The 21049-nt window shown below is 31.8% G+C and overlaps 1 protein-coding gene across 1 annotated transcript; it reads right to left on the bottom strand.

The window, feature by feature from the left end:
- Window positions 1-19270: 19270 nt before the first annotated feature.
- Window positions 19271-20221, bottom strand: LOC105884304 (developmental pluripotency-associated protein 4-like). The gene has a single exon (XM_076005369.1). It carries the CDS (start codon window positions 20219-20221, stop codon window positions 19271-19273), a length of 951 nt encoding a protein of 316 aa, XP_075861484.1.
- Window positions 20222-21049: the final 828 nt, after the last annotated feature.

Here is a 21049-nt window from a genome sequence, read left to right as displayed (position 1 = left end):
CACCTCCAGTTATCCTCTGCAGCCTCCTCCCGTGGAGTCTCCCGGGGTCTCAGGTACCCCTCCTTCCTACCTTCGTCCGCTGTATGCTCGTCTTCTTGCTTCTTTCCTCTAATTTCTGCTAGAATCTGTCTTTTCTGCAGAGACACTCTGGTGGTGTTATTCGTCCGCCATCTTGCTCCACCCCCTGAAGGCTTCATTTTTTTAAGACGTACACATAAACACTTGAAACAATGTTTCTTGAATTATGCAATGCATTGAAATACTGCAATATAGTTTTATTATTGTTGTTTACTGAGATTTGCATAGAAAAAGTGATAAAGAGTAAACAGTAATTGTTGAATTTCAAAAGGTTCCAGAAGAACTATTCTTATATTGTCAAATAGATAACTATACATAACTTGGAAAGTTGCATGTGAAAAGAAAGGGTTAATAAATGTTTAGAAGGTTTATTCCCTAATTCCAGGAATATATTAATATAAAAATTTGCTCTTTGTGTCCTTGCAGTATTAACACAAAAAATTTATAGGATTATCCTCATGTTAGCTCCAAGATAAATGTGAATTCTGTCTAAATTATTATGTACCAGACCAAGCATCCATATTTCATTATCAACATCGTCTACTGAGTAACAAGTAACGATCATTGTTCAGATGCAGCTGAACTAGAGAATGGGAACTAGTCCAGAGAAGACTACAAAATATATATAAAAGATAGAGGACTGCTCCAATAATGGATTAGTTTTCAGTGAAATCATCCCCCCCCCCACATAGGATCATGTACATCCTAAATGCAGATCATCAGTGGCCACACATGGGAATTACAAGAGACCGCCACTATGCTGTTGAGATGCAATTTGTATTATTATCTGTCCTGTTTCTTTCTTTAAATCAAGTATATTTGTTGCTGATGAGCCCTAATTTGTTGAGTGAGACTGACTTTAAATCTGAACCCCAAACTACTGCTGTTGGTTGAGAATAGTGTATATTGCCAAGTAATATTAGAAATGGGATTGATTTCAGATCTATGACCTAATATGGCAAAGTCATTTTGTGGTAAGGAAAAGGATGAAAGGTAGGTTTGATGAAATTGATGAGGTTCTTATCAACCTACATATTGAAACATGAAAGCTCTGTGTCAGATTATCAGGGACAATGAATTTTATAATAAAGCTTATCCCCATAAGGAACTGTAATAAAAGGCTCTTTTGCCATAGCTCTATATTGGAAGGATTTTTTTTTCTCCCATTGCTGGATTGGGTATAAAAGCAAATATGAGCCTTTTAATTCCTAAGAATTTCTAGTTACTTTATGAAATTAATTCATTTCAGTTTCTAGGAAATATTCAATTCCCTAATGGGTTAAAAATAACTTGAAATATAGTTTAATCAGCTAGCATTGTTATTGGATTAGAAATTATAGTATCTTGTAAAAACTTTTAAAGAAATTTAACCTCAAGAGATAGAGAGTTTTACTGTTTTTATGCCTCAATACAGTTACTCAAATAAGCTCCCCCAGTTAGCTTCATTGGGGTATAAGTTGTATAAAATAAAATTTCTTAATTGTAAGTATATAGTTCAATGATTTTTCCCACACATACAGAGACACACACATAAAATTTGGTAGCCACTACAACAATTCAGAATATTTGTATCGACGTCAAATGTTTCCTAATCCCTCTTTGGGATTAATTCTCCTCAACATGACCACTGGCAACCACTGTCCTGCCTATTGTCAGTATAATTATTTTTTAATCTAGAAATTCATATAATGGAATCATTCAGTAATGTGGTCTTTAGTGGTTGGCTTCTTAACATTGTACTTTTGAGATTTATCCAAGTTTGTACACATATTACTACTCAGTTTCTTTTATTGCTAAATAGTATATACCATTGCATAAATATGCTATAATTTCTTCATTCCTTCACTAGTTAGTGGATATTTGTGTTTTTAACAGTTAATGGTTATTATTAACTGCTGCATTCAAGTATAAGTATTTGACTAGATATATTTTTATTTCTTTTAAATAAATACCTGGTGGTATGTAGAATGCAGAGTCAAGGGTGTGTGCATATTTAACTATTAATATATTATAAATTGAAATGATGTTTTCCAAAGTGTCTTTACTATATTTAATTCCCAAGAGGAATGTATGAAAGTTACAGTTTCTTTATATCTTTGTCAATATTAAGTATTGTTAACCTTTTTTTTTTATTTTATCCATGCTGTTGGGTATGTACTGGTATCTCATTTTTTTTTTAATTTGAATTCAAATTTTAAATTTACCAATAAATAATGAGGTTGAACTTTTGATTAAACTCTTACTTGAGATTTATATATCTTCTCTAGTGAGCTGTTGGCTCAAATCTTTTCTGCATTATAAGTAAGTACTTATTTTCATATTATTGCATTTTAAAAGTTCACAGCATCCTTTTCACATATATTATTTGTAAATACTTTCTCACAATATATGATTTGAGATTTCTTTTTTGTTGTTTAGCTAAAGATAATATGCTTAAGATTTATATGTACTTCAACTGATCACTTTTCTTCTATAGTATTTAGTTTACTTAGCTTTGTATTCAATCTTCAATTAATCTAACCAAATTTGAAAGATTAATTTAGTGTAAATCAAATATTTGGGATTAGGATTAAACATACATTTTGTTTACTATAAGTTAAATAATTAAAATATTCAAAAATGAAATAAAGTACCTAAACAAAAGGAATGCCCTTTTTGGGATACTGTACTAGAGGGCCTCTAAAATACTGCTTTTCAACTAAAAACAACTGAAAATTCTGTGACTCTTTGATTAATGAGTTTTACAAGAGAAAAACAGAATTAAAAAACATCCCTACTTTTTTAAAATTCTCAGATCTGGAGCAATTTATAAATGCAATAGAAATATGTTGTTTCGCAGATTAGCATAAATTACAGATAAATGAACATTTGCAGTTCAACAGTCATTCTAAAAATTACCTATTAAAAGATTTTGGTTATGTATGTATGTGTATATATATCTACATGTTTACCATATATATTTTTAAATGCATTTCCATTTATGCAAATGGTAACTTTTATTAAAAATTTATTTCTGCCCTGCATAGCCAATCAATCTTCCATTAATAATAGAGAATAATACTAAGTCCTTAATGACAATTCTCCACAGGAATGGAGAAAGCTAACAGCTGAAATGTGACAAAATGTCACAAACTATTTTTTCAGGTTTTTTTCATTACCACACAAGTTTTCTACTAATATTAAACCCATTCATTTCACAACACAACTCAATTTTTATGCTTATCACTCATTCTCATATAATTCATCATGGTGTTATTTAGGAGAGATATTTAATATTCCAAAAGGTTTATAAATCTTTACAAAATATATTTGGACACATTGTTTTATGTTTTAGGAGGTAGTCAGAAATATATAATACAAAATTTGAACAGGTAAATCTATAAATTATATTTTATATGTGGCATAACGATCTAGTGTACCAAACCTTATTTCTAAAGAAATTAAAGTTAATTGTGTTAACTTTATGAGTTATAAAACAATGTGTCATGATTGCAAATGAGCACCAGAAATAAATGCAGTATTCTATCTTATCTTAGAGTCATAATTAAGAGATGACCTTTGAAACATCATGTGTTTAACTATGCAATGATAAAAACATAATATTAATAACAATGGCAACTATTTATTTAATACTTATTATTTCCAAACACAGCCATAGTTGCTTTCTGTGCATTATATTTTGTAATATTCACAGCAACCTTATGAAGTAGGTAATTTTTATTATCCCCATTGTCAAGATGAGGAAACTGCAGCTTAAAAGATTAATAATGTTAGCACATTATACACAGTAATTGAGTAATGCAGACATCAAAATATTATCTATGTTATTCAATGTCAGAGCATTTCTAGACTATAGTTTTTGTTCAGCTGTCTGAATTGCTTATGAAACTTGTTTTTGGAAATGGGTTTTCTGTAGCTAATACAATTGGTTAAGAAACAGAAAAAATAAATGAAAGATAAACAGAACATTTGATGAAGAAAGATTTCCTAAAGCCCAAGTGAATCAATTAATGAAAAATAAACCCATTAAATCTTGATAATCAATAAAATATTGATGTTTATCCCTTCCTCCTTATTAAGAATAATTTCCTTTATAAAGAATCATAAAATGGTATAAATTAAAAGTGATTATGGTTTCAATAATTATTATCTGTAGTTCAAAAACTAGGCTGCATGGAAGAATAAGGAATAAAGAGATAATTTTATTTCAAATAATAAATGTCTACTCATAGTTTTCATATTTTATATGATATTTTTACCTACTCTTTTGATATCAAATACATTTGCCAGTTTGACTGATAGTATTTGAAGCGGCTGCTGAATAATATGTTTTATGTATCAGTTCTAAAACATAAGAGTGTCTGCTTATTTGGTATTATATTTTGAAAATCCTTAAGGACATAATATTTATGTTTGTAGAAAAATGTTCAAGTTTGAAAATTATATCTGGAAACTTATTACAAACACCTTTGCATACTCATCTTTATTGATGAATAATCAAACACTGTTAGGAGAAAATTACATTCAGTGACTATTTCTCATTCTGGTTAGACAAAATGCGTGGCACTATTTCATACTGACATATGGAAAGATAGATATTTCAACTTCAGCTGTCTCAGACATTTTATTTTTCTAAATCATTAGATTATTAAGTTTGTTTTTTGTATTTATCAGATAAACAGTGTAATTAACAACTTTCTACTTCATTTTATAAATAATTTAATGTTGTTTACATATGACCAAATTTTTTCACAGGAAAATTAGAGTAAAAATAGCATTTTCCACATCTGTGTGTGTGTAATTTTTGAAGCTTAGTGTGGGCACTAAGGTTTAGACTGAGACTGTAAAGGGCAAAAAACTATGTCACCGTAAATTGGTGATTGGAATTATCTGTGTCACCTCTGAGAGACTGAGCTGTTTCCTGTCACAATCCACATTTTCATGAGAGGAAAAATGGTGGTAGGCATCTTTTAAAATTCCCTAAGGAGTCTGAAAGAACAAAACTGCATTGAGATTGAATTTCTTTTGTGCACTGCACCTTCCTTATCTGCTACAAATATAACAGATCCTAATAGATCCTTTTTTTTTTTACTGGTTTTATTGTAATATTCGCTTTATTGTGGTCTTCTAGAACCAAAGCTGCAATGTCTCTGATGTATGCCTGAGTACGAATGTTACCCTTCAGAGTGGCCACTTTCAGATTACATATTTAACCAATGACGATGCAACTGCTCAAATACTTTCAAGGTGAGTTCAAAATCAGTTTCCCTGCTTTATATCTTTTTTTGTTTTTTTTGAGACAGAATCTCATTCTGTTGCCTGGGCTAGATCCTTTTTTTGACAAGCCTTAGCTATAAATACTAATATCTTTAGAATAATTTTCCATATATTTCAATTTCCTCACACAATTTAACGTCAAAAAATTGATTGTATTTTTCTGATCTTATTCTAAATTATTCAGTAGAAAAGGAATGACAGATTCATCCCATCAATAAATATAATAAATCTTAAATTAAAAGTTTCATGTATTAGCTCCAGCTGAACTAGCAGGCAATATGATTGCTATGCCCCTGCTTGCATAAAGAGTATATAACTACTCTTAACTCAATCAGCCAACTCAATAACTTAACTCAATAACTCAATAACTTAACTCAATAACTCAATCAGCCAACCCTATTCCAGGTCTAAGTGGACTACATAAGTAGTTGCAGTCATTTTTTGTAGACTCTGTCAATCACTATATTAATAGTTTCATCTCATTTGCCTAATTGTTGAAAACAAATCATCTTATTAAAAATTTGACCAGCATTCTTCATAGTTCTGGATTCTCAGTGTCAAAGGGAAGGAATAGTAAACCCATATTTGTTGAATGCCCAATATATAGTTAATGAATCAATAAAATCTCCTAATAATTTCTATATTAATTCTAGTAGTACTAATACCCATGTACTATAGGTTATAGAATTGAAATATAGTGAGGTTAAAAACTGTCAACAAATAAAGTTTCTAAGGGATAAGCTGTGGCTTATTTCCAGATCCCTCTTGTCCCAATCTAGTCCATTCTACACTATTTAAAAAATATTTGGGGTAATTGTATTAATTTTGACTGAAATTAATTTTGAACTGAAAAAAATGAATCCCAGTGAATTGAACAAATGAGAACCAGTTATTTTTATTCATTTTAGTTGTACATGCTTAGTTCAATTAATATCTGATAAAATATGACTTTTCTTCTTTGAGGAGTTTGTTTATATGACACAAAATTGGATTAGTCTAATTTAACTTAAAACTTTAACAACAAAATAATTTATATCAATCTTAACTGTAAAAACCTCCAACTATATAATTCTCTTGCAGAATGGCAATTTAAAGAATCAGACAAACTACTCCAGAGAGCCCACTCTCAATAGAATTCAAAAAAAGCTGACTTAGTCTGCTCATTCTAGGCAAGTTTTGATCATTGGACAAATTGAATATTTTTAGTTAGCTCACTTTTACATTATTTATCTAAGAGCTGACATCCCTGTGATCTACTTCCACTTTTCCTTCTATCATCATTCACAGGTCCCTTTATGGATCTTTTCCCCAGTGTTGTACTAGCTCAGAGCAAAACTGAGATCAATACCAAAATGCCTTAATTTTCTTTTTTCTTTCAAAAACATTTTATAATCTATCTCCCTATATGCCACACTTATTATAACATTAATGGTTTTTAGTCTTTTTGTATTCTTACTTGAGACTACAAAAACAATCTTTCAAATTTTGTCATTATAAAGATTTCCTTGCATTTATAAATGGCAGCCTGAAGATCAAGAATTTGCATTCTTTTTTATATTAATTAGATAACATAGACTCCCAATGTTCTATCTTAAAAATGGGATGATACAGAGGCTAGCACTTTTGAATGCTAAGGTCTTCTAAGTCTAGTCTTTATTGCCATACAAATTACAGGGTTTTTTTTTTTTATTGTTGTTATTGGCATATACTTCCTGCAGTTTTCTCATTGCTTAAACCCATTGGTGATTCTTGGTATCACTTCAACTAACTAACTGCTAGAACTTACCTACAGAATTATTCTTTTGTCATGGTTACTCAAAAGACCAACAACTCTCAGGAAACTCCTATAGAACCTAAAGGCTAAAATTCCCTTCAGTGTATTGCTAAATGTCACTTTCCTTATATCTACCCATTGGTTTGTTGCTACATTGACAGTGTTAGATGGCCATCATGGAACAGTTAATGAGGACATAAACTTCAGCTATTGTCAAAAACAACTATTTCCATGAAATTAAACAAATGCTCATAACAAAAAAAAAGATTATTTCCTCTTGACAAACTGCTACATTGGCCAAGAATAATCCATGTACTTCTTGTTTGGAATAGCTCTCATTTTCCCCACTGTCACCCCTCTCTATGAATACTATATTCATTTATGGCTGGTCATATAACCAGCAGCTTTGTCACTAGAGGTGGAAGATTTAATTTGAGAAGTGGTGAGGTGACCCATGGATTTTGTGGCTCAGTGGGGAAAAACTAGCTCAGAATCTACAGCTCTATTTTCCAGGTCAGGACAAATAGCAGAACAACTGAAAACTAATTTAGAGACCCTGGAAGTGAGAGTGTGATACAAGTTCTGAAATAAGCTCTCCATATATCCCCAGCTGACTTTAAATTATACATGCTTGAGAGAGATCTGAGAAATTCTGGTAAAAATAAGAGCCAATGAAGATGAGAACTGCCTGCAACTTTGAATAAATTCCTCCATCTATACATAATTGAGCTGACAGCAAGTGAAAGCCTTAAAGGAATGAGTGTATTATCACAATCTGCCCATACTATTGGTTCATCACTGATCACACAGTCACATGTGTGACCTTTGAGAACAAGATTAAAAATAAATTGTGTAAAAAAACTAACAGACATATCAGTAACAGCATATTTTGAAAGAAACATATTTTATAGTTTAAATCAAATCAAAAGAAAAACTACCCTCACAGAAATAAAACAGAATCCAAAGTTGCTACCATAAAAAATTATTAAATTGATTTAAATACATGATTGGTTTAATTGATTTAACACATGATTGGTTAAAGTGAAAATTATAGCACAATATTGTTGTGTTTTTAATAAATCTTGATGAAACATAGATTACAATAATAGCGCCAAGAAAGAAGGACAAAATAGAGCTATCTTAGACATAGTTTCTATAAAAATTTTTCTTCCATGAAATTTAGGAAATGGGTGGGGGATAGCACACAGTAGGAGGTGAGCAGCAGGCCAGTGAGTGGAGCTTCACCTGTAATTACAGCTGCTCCTCATTGCTTGTATCATTGCCTGAGCTCTGCCTCGCCCCCCACCATCAGTGCAAAAATTATCTTCTATAAAACTGGTCCCAGGTGCAAAAAAGGGACCACTGAAAATGACTTCTCCCTTCACACTTCAATTTTCTTTAAACTAGTTAATCCACAACCTTAATGAATGCATAGTCCCACAGGTGCTTTCTCTCTTGTTCCCTATTCACTGGTTGAGTTCCCTGACACCTCCAGAATTCCTATTGGCCACCCATTGGCACCCCTAATATCTCTAGGAGCTGTAAGTAATAATTTTCTTCAGTGTCATATTTTGGTATCACCTCCTTTTTTTATCTCATGTGACAAACACACCCAAACCTATCTTTCTTTCAGGTCAGGGTTCTCTCTTAGAGAACAGCCTTATTCTTAGTAGGATTAAACTGAACACAGGTCAGACAAGAGCCACAAGGGTATCTGTCAGTATAAACAAGTTTCCTGTGAGAGGGACATCTGGTCATGGGTTGGACACTTAAGAATCAGGCCATTTGCCAGGATGAAGAAATATCACATGAAAGATACATTTTAAATGTGTACAACAAAATGCCTGGAGTTTCTGCTCAGGGTAGGTCTAGAACTTATGGCCATTCTCAAGGCACAGACATAAAGACAAAGATAGAAATAAACTGTAGCAATAGAAATCACAGCAAAACATATACAAAACAAATTTAAAAATGACAAACCTTATTGCAAAAATTATCTTAATTATTTTGAATGGAAATGTACTAAATATTTGAAATGAAAGGCAGAGATTGCCAAACTGGATAAAAGAGTCAAGTTACAACCATACATTATCTAAAAGAGAAGCAATTTAATTCCAGAATCACAAATAGGTAAACTAGAAGGACAGAAAAGACGTACCATTTAATTAATAACAGTACAAACTGGGGTGGATATACTATTAATAGTATCAGACAATACATAGACAAAGAATATTTCTACATATAAAGAGAGAGACTGCATAATCACAACATCACAACAACAGTCTCAAAATAATGCAGTGAATTTCACAGACTTGAAAGACAGGAAACCAGTAAGAATATGGGAAACTTGAACAACATTATTATCCAAGTTGATTGAATTGATTTATATGGCAAACTCCACATAAAAAGAATAGAATACACATTCAAGTTTACCTAGAACGTTCATTATGATAGACCATACATAGGCATTAAAAACATCTTGATAAATACAAAGAATTAAAATTGAACAAAATGTGTTTTGTGAGCATAATAGAATTAAGTTAGAAATCAGTAACAAAAAATATTGGAAATCATAAGTGTGAAAATTCAGCAGTATACTTACATATTCCACATGTCAAAGGGGAAATCATAAGGAGAATTTAAAGAGAGACTTGGAAAAAGTAAAATGTAATCCTAAACACATGAGACACAGCTAAAGTAGCACATAGAGGAAAATTGATAACTTTATAAAGTAGAAAGAAAAGCCTAAAATCAGTAATCTATGCTTTAAAATTAATGAGTTGTAAAAAGAACAGCAAATCAAACATAAAATGTAGAAAGTGAGAAATAATATAGATCAGATAGAAAATCAATGAAAGAAAACAAAGGAAGTCACAAAAATTGGTATATGTACTAATTAAAAAACAGTTAAAAAGGATAAATTTAAAAGCAAATTATTAACTTCAGAAATTAAAGAAGTGATGTCACGACTGATACTGCAAAAATTAAAAGGATTATACAGAATATTAAAAACAACCTTATGCCAACAACTTTGATAATTTATATGAAATGGATGAACTCTTACAAAGACACAAAATAACAAAATTGATTCAAGAAGAAAGCAAAGATGTAAATAGATATCTATTATCTAGCATAATTAGGTGAATCATTCAAAATCTTACTACAAAGTCAAGTGCTGGCACATAAGACATCACTGGTAAAATCTATCAAACACTTAAGGAAGAAATGATGCCATTTCTACATAACTTTTTTTTTTGCAAAAATAGAGAAGTCAAGAAAATTTCCCAACTCCTTCTATTGAAGTAATGTTACCTGACTACCAAAGCCTGATAAAATATTACAAGAAAAGAAAACTAAAGGACAATTTCCCTTACAAATATAAATGTAAAAACCCTAACCAAAATACTACACAAGAAAATCCAGCCATATGTAAAGAGATTACAAATCACAAGTAAGGGAGATCTATTCCAGGGATGCAATTTTAGATTAATATCCATAAATCAATTAATATAATATGCCAAATTAAGGGATAAAGAAGGAAATTATATGATAATCCTAATAGATGCAGAAAAATCATTTTGCAAAACCTAACACTCACTCATGATAAAAGCTCTCAGCAATAAGGAATAAAAAAGAAAATTTTTTTACTTCATAAAGGAGATCAATTAAAAAATCTATAGCTAATATCATAGACAATAGTGAAAGATACAATTTTTAAAAAAATAAGATTGGAATAGGAGATAACTGCTCATACCTCTTTTATCATCATTAGACTCAAGACCACAACCCATGCAAAAAGGTAAAAAAAAAAAAGGAACATAAATTGAGAAAGAAGGAATTATACAATCATTACTAGGAAATTACAAGATCTTATATGTAGATAATCCTAAGGGAGACACAAAGGAAGCTATTACAACTACAGAGCAAATCTATGAATGTTTCTGAATATGGAAGCAATATACACTAATAAATTGTATTTAGGTATACTATAATGAAGAATCTGAAAATGAAATTTTAATCAGAAACCTTTACTTCCAGTAGTAAAAAAAGAGATATATTTATGAATACATTTTACTAAATAAGGGTAATATTTAACTATTCATAACCACAAAATATTGTCAGAGAAAATAAAGAGGAACTAAGTAACTAAAGATACATGCTATGTTCATAAATTGAAAGACAAAATATTACCAAATGACAATTTTCCCCAAATTGATCTATAGATTCAAGAAAATTGTTTTCAGAGTCTTAGCAGGTATGGGGTAGATATTGGCAAATATTACCTGATTTATATGGAAATATAATAAATCTATAATAAACAAAATAATGTATAAAGAACAAAGCTGAGAAATTTATATTATTTAATTTCAAAAAATATTGTAAATCTATGATAATCAGAGCAGTATAGAATTGTAAGGATAATATAAGGATCAATGGAATGCACTAGATATTTCAGAAACAGATGTATATGGTTAATTGATTTTCAACAAAGGAACACTGAAAATTCAATGGGGAAGGAAACTTCACAAATGTGTGTAAACACTGATTATCTATCTATAGGCTGAAATATTCAGTCTTACATCTACTATAAAGAACAACTAACTCAAGGTGGAACAAACTTAAATGTAGTCGCTAAAAGTTTAAAACACGTAGAAGACATGAGAAAAATCTTTGTGACATTAGGTCAGGTAGAGATTTCTTCAGTATGACTTGAAAAGGACAAATAATAAAATAAGTGTTTGAAAAAGTGAACTTCATCTACATTAAAAACTGTTCTTCAGAGATATTGCTAAGAGAACGAAAAAACAAGCCATAAACTAGGAGTAAACATGATTGATAAATGGTAGATAGATAGATAGAAATAGAAATACAAAGGTATGGATAGAAATCTATAGGCTTTTATCCAGAACTCATATTTTAAAAACTCTTATAATTGGGAAAAAATGGCAAAAATTTTAATAAAAATAAATGGATGTTGCCCGATTAATGTGTTAATGAATTAATACATAATGAGTTAGAAACATGGATGACAAATAAGCACATGAAAAGATGCTTAATATCATTACTTAAATGCAAATGCAAACCATGAGATAACAGTATTCATCCCCTAAAATAGATAATATTAAAAAAAGACTGACAATATGGAGCATTGACAAGGATCTGCAATAAGCAGAATCTTCATATATTTCTGGTGGAAATTTAAAGCGAGTGGTACAGCCATTTTGGAAAACTATATCCCAAGGCTGAATAGATATAATACAGCATGTTCATTCTACTACTTCTACTACTTAGCATAAAGAAAAACAAAATATTGATACATGCATTAATATAAATCATTATGCAAAAAATCACTACACTATTTGAAAAAAGCTAGAGACAGTGATTACTTACTGCATAATTCCATTTGTATGAAATTTCCAGTAAAAGCATAACTATAGCAACAACAGATCAATGTTTATCTGGAGCTGATGGTGGGAAGGGAGATTGAAAATAAAGGATCTGTTTTTTACTCCAGCAACAAACATTTGGAAAATGTAAATTTATTTATTTATTATTTTATTTTATTTCGGCATATTATGGGGGTACAGATTTTAAGGTTTCAATAAATGCCCATTTCCCCCCCTCCCCCCACAAGTCTGAGTCTCCATCATGACCATCCCCCAGATGGTGCACATCTCACTCATTATGTATGTATATACCGACCCCCCTCCCCCCTCCCACCTGCCCAATACCCTATTACTGTAGTACCTATGTGACCACTTAGGTGCTGTTCAGTTAATACCAATTAGCTGGTGAGTATATGTGGTGCTTGTTTTTCCATTCTTGGGAAACTTCACTTAATAGTATGGGTTCCAGCTCTAACCAGGAAAATATAAGATGTGCTATGTCACCATTGTTTCTTAGAGCTGAATAGTACTCCATGGTATACATATACCACATTTTATTAATCCATTCTTGGATTGATGGATACTTGGGCTGTTTCCACAGCCTTGCAATTATGAATTGTGCTGCTATAAACATTCGAGTGCAGGTGTCTTTTTTATTTCAGCATATTATGGGGGTATAAATGTTAACTGATCAATGCTTAAGTGGACATATAGGAATAACATTTATTGGGTGTGGGGCAGGTGGGAGGGGAAGGAGGGGATGAGAATATACATATAGAATGAGTGCGATGCTCACCGTCTGGGGGATGAACACACTTGAAGCTCTGACTCGAGGGGGAAGGGGGAGCAATGGCAATATATGTAACCTTAACATTTGTGTTTTATTTCTTTTTACTTCTTTTTTCATTCCCTGCTAAAAGATATTGGTGAATAATAAAATGGCTAGAAAAATAGTGACAGAGGGCCTGGATGGTTAATCAACTAACTGGGTAAACAGTTCTCAAAATTTGAAATTTCATTATGCAGTGACTTGCTAGTTTTTAAAACACTGATTATCAAAAAAATAAAAATAAAAATAAAAGAAAAGAAAGGATCTGGTGGATAGTTTTGGGAGTGATTTAATTATTCTGAAACTTGGTTGTGATTTTAATTATATAACTTTATGAATTTACTGAAACATTGAATTTTAAACTAAAAATTGATGATTTTTAGTTGAATGTAAATTATATTTCAATTACAATGTTAAAAATTGTTAAGGGGATTAAGAACAGTTATAGTCAGGCTTTTTCATACACTATTTGGAATAATCATTTGATTTTACCAATTTTTTATATAAGTAGAAAATAAAATTAGTAAAACTGGTGATTTGGGGATGAATTAATCTGTATTCTCACTTACCTCATATGAGCATTTATGTTGACAGAACAGATCAGCTCAATTAACTAAAAGCACTTCATATATAAAATAAATTGGGAAGCTTAGTCATTAATGTTTCTAAGTTACATTTTGTCTGGTGTTTCTTTTTTTTTCCATTACAGCTGCAGTTCAAACTAAAAATAGAGATTGAGCTGAATTCTTTTCTCTAACGCCTTCTTTGGTTATTGCATCTGCCTCCAGTAAAAATTAATATGAATCATGTACCAAGAACAAACATTTTGGAGTGCCTGAAAAAAAATGAAGATATTTTCCTAGAATCTATATCTTTTTAAAAATGAAGACTTAGAATATTGTCCATGAGAACAGATTAAATCAAAAACTGAACCTCCCAAAATGGAAGTTATTTTTAATAGGAAAAAGAACTACTAAATAAAAGCTCTAATCATCAAAGTCTGCTTCTTCACACTCATGTCCCTAAATCAAATTTAAGTGTATATGTCCATGAAACAGTAACATATAAATTCTTCATCATTTTTCATTACAAAATGTGAATGTGTTTAAACCCAGGTCAATATACTCTTGCTCACTAAAGTTAGGTCATTTATGTTTCAACAATTTCACACAATTGTGGTATATACAGAGTCCTACATGCTTCTTCAGTAGCTAACTAAATGGAAGAATGATACATCTTAATATCTGAACTTAGTATGTGTCTGGAACCTTTATGTATTAAATAATATAACAGTCACAAACAATTATATCTACAGTAACAAAAATATTTGTTCAGTAATTATGGGCTAAGTCCTCTACATGCATTATTACATTTAATTTTCATACAAAATTTTTGAGCTGGGTGATAGGAACTTCACAGTGAGTTTTTGTAGTGGAGTCAAGAAATAACCTCAAAATCAAAGCGAGTGGAAGATAAAATATGATTATTTTCTTCTGGCAAATAATTAATAAAAGAAAAACAAATCAGCTGAGAGTTTCTCCACATTTATAACAATTGACTCTGATATTTGCACCCCAAATCAAGCAGCAAATATTGTAGGCATATCACAGAAGTACAGAAAATAAAAACTTTCCAAATGTGCATTGGGTTGAAATAAAGGGCAGTCTTTGCCAACTCACTGCTCACTTAAAGAATGTGGACCCTTACCATACCCTCTTACCATACCCAGAAAACAAACTGAGTACATTACATCATATTGCATCCAGAGAGCATATACTATGCTCAGTCAATACTCATCCCTGCCAAGAATCATCACTACAATTCCCCACACCCTACTCCCCACCTCCACCCCCCATGCAGTTTTTAGAGACAGAAATCCTCTAAACAGATTCTGACATTCACTTCAGAAGATGGTTTCTTTCTTTATCTAAGGAAATATACTAGAGTTACTTATAATCATCATTTGAGAGCTTAGAAAAGAAATACTAAAAGAAATTTAAAGATTGGCAGTACTTAAGAAAATCTAATTAAGATTGGCAACAAATCCCCCTGAAGACAATTACTGAAGAATTAATAGAAGACATTGAAAAAAGCACTTAAAACAATACAGAGGGCATATTTATAAAGATTGCATTTGCCCAAAAATGTTTCTATAAAACAGAAGATATTCAGAGATATTGGATATTAAAAATATAATTGACAAATTGAGAAACAATAAAAGATGGCCAAATATAATAGAAAATACATTTCTAAAGCTAGATTGATGAGCACAAACATCTAGCAAATACTCCCAGAAATCAGTGCATATAAATAAAGACATGGGAGTCTTTAAGGAACTTGATAGACATTTGGAGGCTAGATGAATGAGCTCCACAATCTACCACCAGTAGTTCTTGAGTGAGAACAGAGGGAAGGAGGAAGAGCCCATTTTAAAACAAGGGACAGATTCAAAAAATATAATTTGTTAAAGTTTAAGGCAGTGTCTGAGCCGCAATCAGTCAAAAGTCTGTGACGTTCACACACACACACACACACACACACACACACACACACACATTTGCATGTGTTAGAATCCTGTAACAATTTTTTTCCTGGTCTGTGGTTGAGGTTCTGTGTCCCAATGTAGAAACTTCTACTGTCTGAACAGTTATTTTAACATCTCTACTAGCTTAGCAGGTGTCATGGGGTTTGAAGAAGTTGAAACATCAGGATATCTAAATCTGAATAACTGTCAAAATGGACACTTAACCTAGGCTAGCTAACAATTAGGTGCCCTTTGTAAATTGGTTCAGTGTCCATTGAGAATAACTGAGGAAAACAGATTTTCTAATGAAAAACAGAAATACTATTTTTATGCTCAAAATGATAGATATGTAGTACACATTTGCCATCTGAAGTTTTATGAACTAATTTCTTAGAAAGTATATTGAAACATTACTACTTTCATGTTTTATTTAAAATGGCTATTTTTATTCCTACCAAAATGTGTGAGAATTCTACTTACTTCATATTTTTGTCAATATTTTGTATTGTATGTTTTTAAAAGTTTGTTTCATTTTAAATTTTCAGCATTCTATTCGGCTTATAGTCATATGTTACTATGATTTAAATTTAAATTTTACAAATGACTAGTGATGTTGGGCATCTTTTCATGTGCTTATATATGACATCCGCATGTATTCTTAGGTCAATTCTTGTACGAAATGTTTGCTTATTTTTGTTTGCTGTTTTTTGAGTTTTGAGAGTTCTTTATGTATTCTAAATATAAAATCTTTATCAGAAATATGATTTTAAACATTACTGCCAACTTGTAGCATTATCTTTTTATATTAATGGTATCTTTTGAAGAGAAGTTCTTAATTTTGATAAAGTTCAATTTATAATTATTTAATAGATCATGTCTTTAATGTTGTATCTAAGACATCCTTGCTTAATGAAGACCACAAAAGTTTTCTGTTATATTTTTTGCTACAAGTATTATAGCTTTAAATATTATATTTTATAGGACTCATTTTTTAAAGTTTGCATATAATACAATATAAAACAATATTTTGACTAAAATTTAATCTTTTCCCAGTAAACAGTATTGCTCTATACCGTCTTAATCTATTGGGGCTGTTATAAAATACCACAGACTGGGTGGCTTATAAACAACAAACATTTATTTCCCACAGTTCTAGAGCCTGGTAAGTCCAAGATCAAGGAAGTTTTAGTGTCTGGTGAGGACCAATTCCTCATAAATAGCGCCTGCTTCTTCACATGTTGGAAGGGACTCACTTTCTGTTTTATATGGGCATTAATACTGATAACAAGGGCTCCATGCTCATAATCTAATCACCTCCCAAGGAACCCACCTCTTAATTCCATCACTTTGGGAGTTAGGATTTAACTATGTCCATTTAGGGAGAATACAAACATTCAGACCATAGCACATATATTACCAATTGTAAAATTTCAGTTGACAGTGAATGTCATCTGTCAGAGTCTGTCAGATGATTGATGTCTATATAGGGCATAGGGTATAGCAGCACCTTACAGCTTGCCCTCTTGTATGGCCAAGTTCTCTTTATAGACAATTTATCAACAACTAAGGCTAATTTCTTGTTTTTACTTTAAAGAGTTGTCAATCACTGTGGTAATGGTAAATAATAATTTAATTATTTTCTTATTATAAAGTGTAAGAAATACTGAATCTAAAACTGCTAGAGATAAATTAGAAAAGACTTAAGATTGATGATTCTGAGAGGTATAGTACCATAGCAATAACTGTAGCATTTAAAGATTTTTTAAAATCTTCTGAGTATGAAATATTCTCAGATAGATTTAAAAGTAGTAAATTGAAAATAATTTACTGAAAAAGACTAGAGACAATCCTTATGAAACAATACTACTACCTTTGCAATTTGTTTTGTAGTTTGCATTAGATTATTGTTTTCTATAATGAATAAAATTTTGTTTAAATTTATTACTAAATTGACTTAAATTGCAAATGCAATCAACAGCTTTGTATTGCTGTAGAATATCCCTAATTATTGCATTTGTGTCAACACTTAATCATGCAATAACTGGAAGCTAGGTAGGAGAAAAGCATTTGAATGGATGTTTTATTTCTGAGATCTACAAATATAAGACAGATATGAGACATCCGAATGAAAACATTACATTCTTTGTAAATTGTATGATTTATTTCCTAATCAACCATGTGAAACATGGAAAAAAAAAACACTTGTGTACCATTTGCCTCACTGTTATAAGTCTAGACATTTTTTAATATTGGAAGCATACGCCTAAAGGGGGGAAGATGAATATAATATGCTAAGTTTGTCTGATTCTTTGATGAAGTTTTTTCCTTGGAAATCACTTTTTTTACCTATTCTGATATGTTTAATATGTTTTCTATTTAAAAATTCTCCTGTTTCAAAACTAATTTAATTTAATTTTATATCAATATGAACCTTAGGGTAACTTGGATAAGGCTCATGGCATATTGTCTTATTTTTAGATAGTATTTTTTCCTTTTCCTCTGAACTTAGACATTTTAACCTATCATTTCTCTTTGTTTTTTTTTTCTTATACTATAATGTCATAGCAGCTTTATTAATAAGTCAAAAACTGGGAACAAAATGAAGGTCCATCAGCAGACAAAAGGGTAACCATATTATGTCATATCCATACTAGGTAATTTTAACAGAATCTATTTTGAGAAAAAACACAAGGCATACATATTGTATGATTCCATTTGTACAAAGCTAAAGAACAGGCAAAAGTAATTTATAGTATAGAGATTAAACAGGCACAAAAACACAAATAAATATTTGCCTCTGTGGGACATTGGCTGGAAAAGGGCTGACAGGAATTGTCAGGCATAATGAATTTTTTTTTTTTTATTTGGATAGGTGTACTTGCTGAACCTGTTTAACTCTGAACTTAAGATCAATACATTGTACTACATGTAAAATATAGCTTAATTTCAGAAGATGGGAGAGAAAAACAAAGCAGCAGCATTTCTCAAACTTTTCTTTTTTTTTTTTTTAAACATTTTTTCCTTTTATTTTTTCCAGCATATTATGGGGGAGGGTGGTACAAATGTTAAGGTTACATATATTTTCTTTGCCCCCATCCCAAGCTTAAACATTTTAGGCACAAAATAAACAAAACAATTGTAAGTATATACAATATTAACAAAGTGCCTTGTGTTTTTAGCCTTTAGTCAAGCTAGAAGTCCCAGGTTATTAAGAGAACTTTGAAAAATGTTTTGTAAATGAAGGAGAAGTAACAGTCTGTCTTTGCTTTAAAACACCAGTCCGCATGGCCTGTGAGCAGGTATGAAGTTGACCAGAGTTCCGCTGTTAGTGGCACCATGGAATCAACAGTCAAACGTTTCTGTTTATTTACAATTAAAGATGAGTCCTTTTTCATGGTATTCTATTCCCACTGAAGGCTTTTTATTAACACCTTGTTCCTTTGAACGCATGTGGGACACAACATATTGTCCTCAAGATGCGGGGGTGGGAAGTTGCAGGAAGGAAGCAGGAAGAGTGCACTCACTCTGTCTCCCGTCTTTTCTGGAACCCAGGCCTGTCCAGCATGAAACTGGAGGCGAACCCAACCATCTGTGTCTGCAGGGAGACTTTTCCCATGGACCACACACCACCTGACATCACAGTTCTCCTGTGGAGATTCCACTGCCTCCACGGATGACCCAGCCCTGGCTGCAGTTCTCGCCCAGGAAGCCAACAAAGCCTCCGGGGCAGAAGTTGTCACCACAACTGTATTAACTCCCTCAAGAAGAGAGGCAGACTCTAGGGCAGGCAACCCCTCCTCAGGGGGAGGACATACTGCAGGAAGATCAGTCCCCTCACAACACAGCCTTTGCCCTGAACTTTTCAGGGACATTTCCTTCTTCTCTACATTTGATTTTCTTTTGGATGATACCCGGATCTTGGCCTCCTTGGCTGTGGAAGGAATATCCTTTTGATTTGGATATGCATATTCACATAACCGTCTATATACCTCCAATTTCTGGCCTTTGCTGCTCAGCTTTAATTGCTGGCACCAGGCCCGTACAATGTCCCGGTGAAGCAGATTCACGGGGGGTAGTGTGGCAGGTAAGGGAGGAATTGGTATCTTCTTCCGGGGTTTGGGCTCTTCATTGCATTCTGCCGCCTTCTTTGGGCAGGACTCTTCGTTATGCTTGGCAGACCTTTTCCGTTTGGTCCCCTTCTTTACTGAGGTTCCCGGTACCACTGTGCTCTGTTGATTGGCAACCTGCTGATCGCCTCCAGTTTCTGCCTGCTCTTGTTTAGATTCGGAATGTCCACATTCCTCCCTGGACTTCTCTGTGGCGTTCCACTCCTTGCCTCTTGCGTTCTCCATACCTGGAAAGAAGTGGAGGTTCTCAAACTTTTCTTTATTATCAACTCTATAAAGAGCCTTTTTAGACATTTTTTCTTATCTCCCCCATGAAATTTCAATACTACAGACAGCTATTTATATATTCTCCATATATCTATGCTTCATGCATATTAAAAGTAACATTTATATTACACCCCCCCCCAAGAATCCATTTTCACCTGGTTGGGGGTAATATTACCTGCATTGAGAGTACATGGACTAAAGTAAGGGGTTACACAGTAGGTTGTCAGAACCGTCAAAGTGGTATTTAAAAACTAACTGTAATCCACTTATGCCAGAGACCCAAATGAGAAATAAAACCAATAATTAAATTACATAGTGAGGAATAAAATTAATTTCCTTAGAAAACTGAAGTAGAGAAACTGAGTATATATTTAAAACTACCATTTAAAATTTTAGGACAAATATTAAATATAAAATAATGCAACATTTTGTAGTAAAAAATAAAGATAATTGATCTTATTCTGTAGTAGTCACCTGTATTAAACATTTTGAATATTTTTAAACTGAGTGTTTATAGTGTATCAGCAATTAAATCTCAAAAAAAGTGCAACATGCTTTTCTGATCTTGAAATACAGTAAATTGTTTCATTAATTTACTTCACTTCATAGGTATCTATGTACCTTAATTTTTTCCCACTTCCTTATAAATTGTGATTGAAAACAATTCTAAATGTAAAGGCTCTTGCTACTTTTACATTCCTGAGAGATAGATGTATTTCCCTAATATAAATGATTTTTTTTACTATTAGTTTACAATAAATAGCTTTAGCTACTAGATGGTCATCA

Source organism: Microcebus murinus, chromosome 8 (genome assembly GCF_040939455.1).
Source record: "Microcebus murinus isolate Inina chromosome 8, M.murinus_Inina_mat1.0, whole genome shotgun sequence".
Classification (NCBI taxonomy): domain Eukaryota; kingdom Metazoa; phylum Chordata; class Mammalia; order Primates; family Cheirogaleidae; genus Microcebus; species Microcebus murinus.
Note: the sequence above shows the minus strand (reverse complement) of the source record. Positions and strands in the feature narration are given on the sequence as shown.

Bases quoted from the DNA above. Each gene is read 5' to 3' on its own strand.
- LOC105884304 (XM_076005369.1), bottom strand. From the start codon at position 20,221: ATGGAGAACGCAAGAGGCAAGGAGTGGAACGCCACAGAGAAGTCCAGG.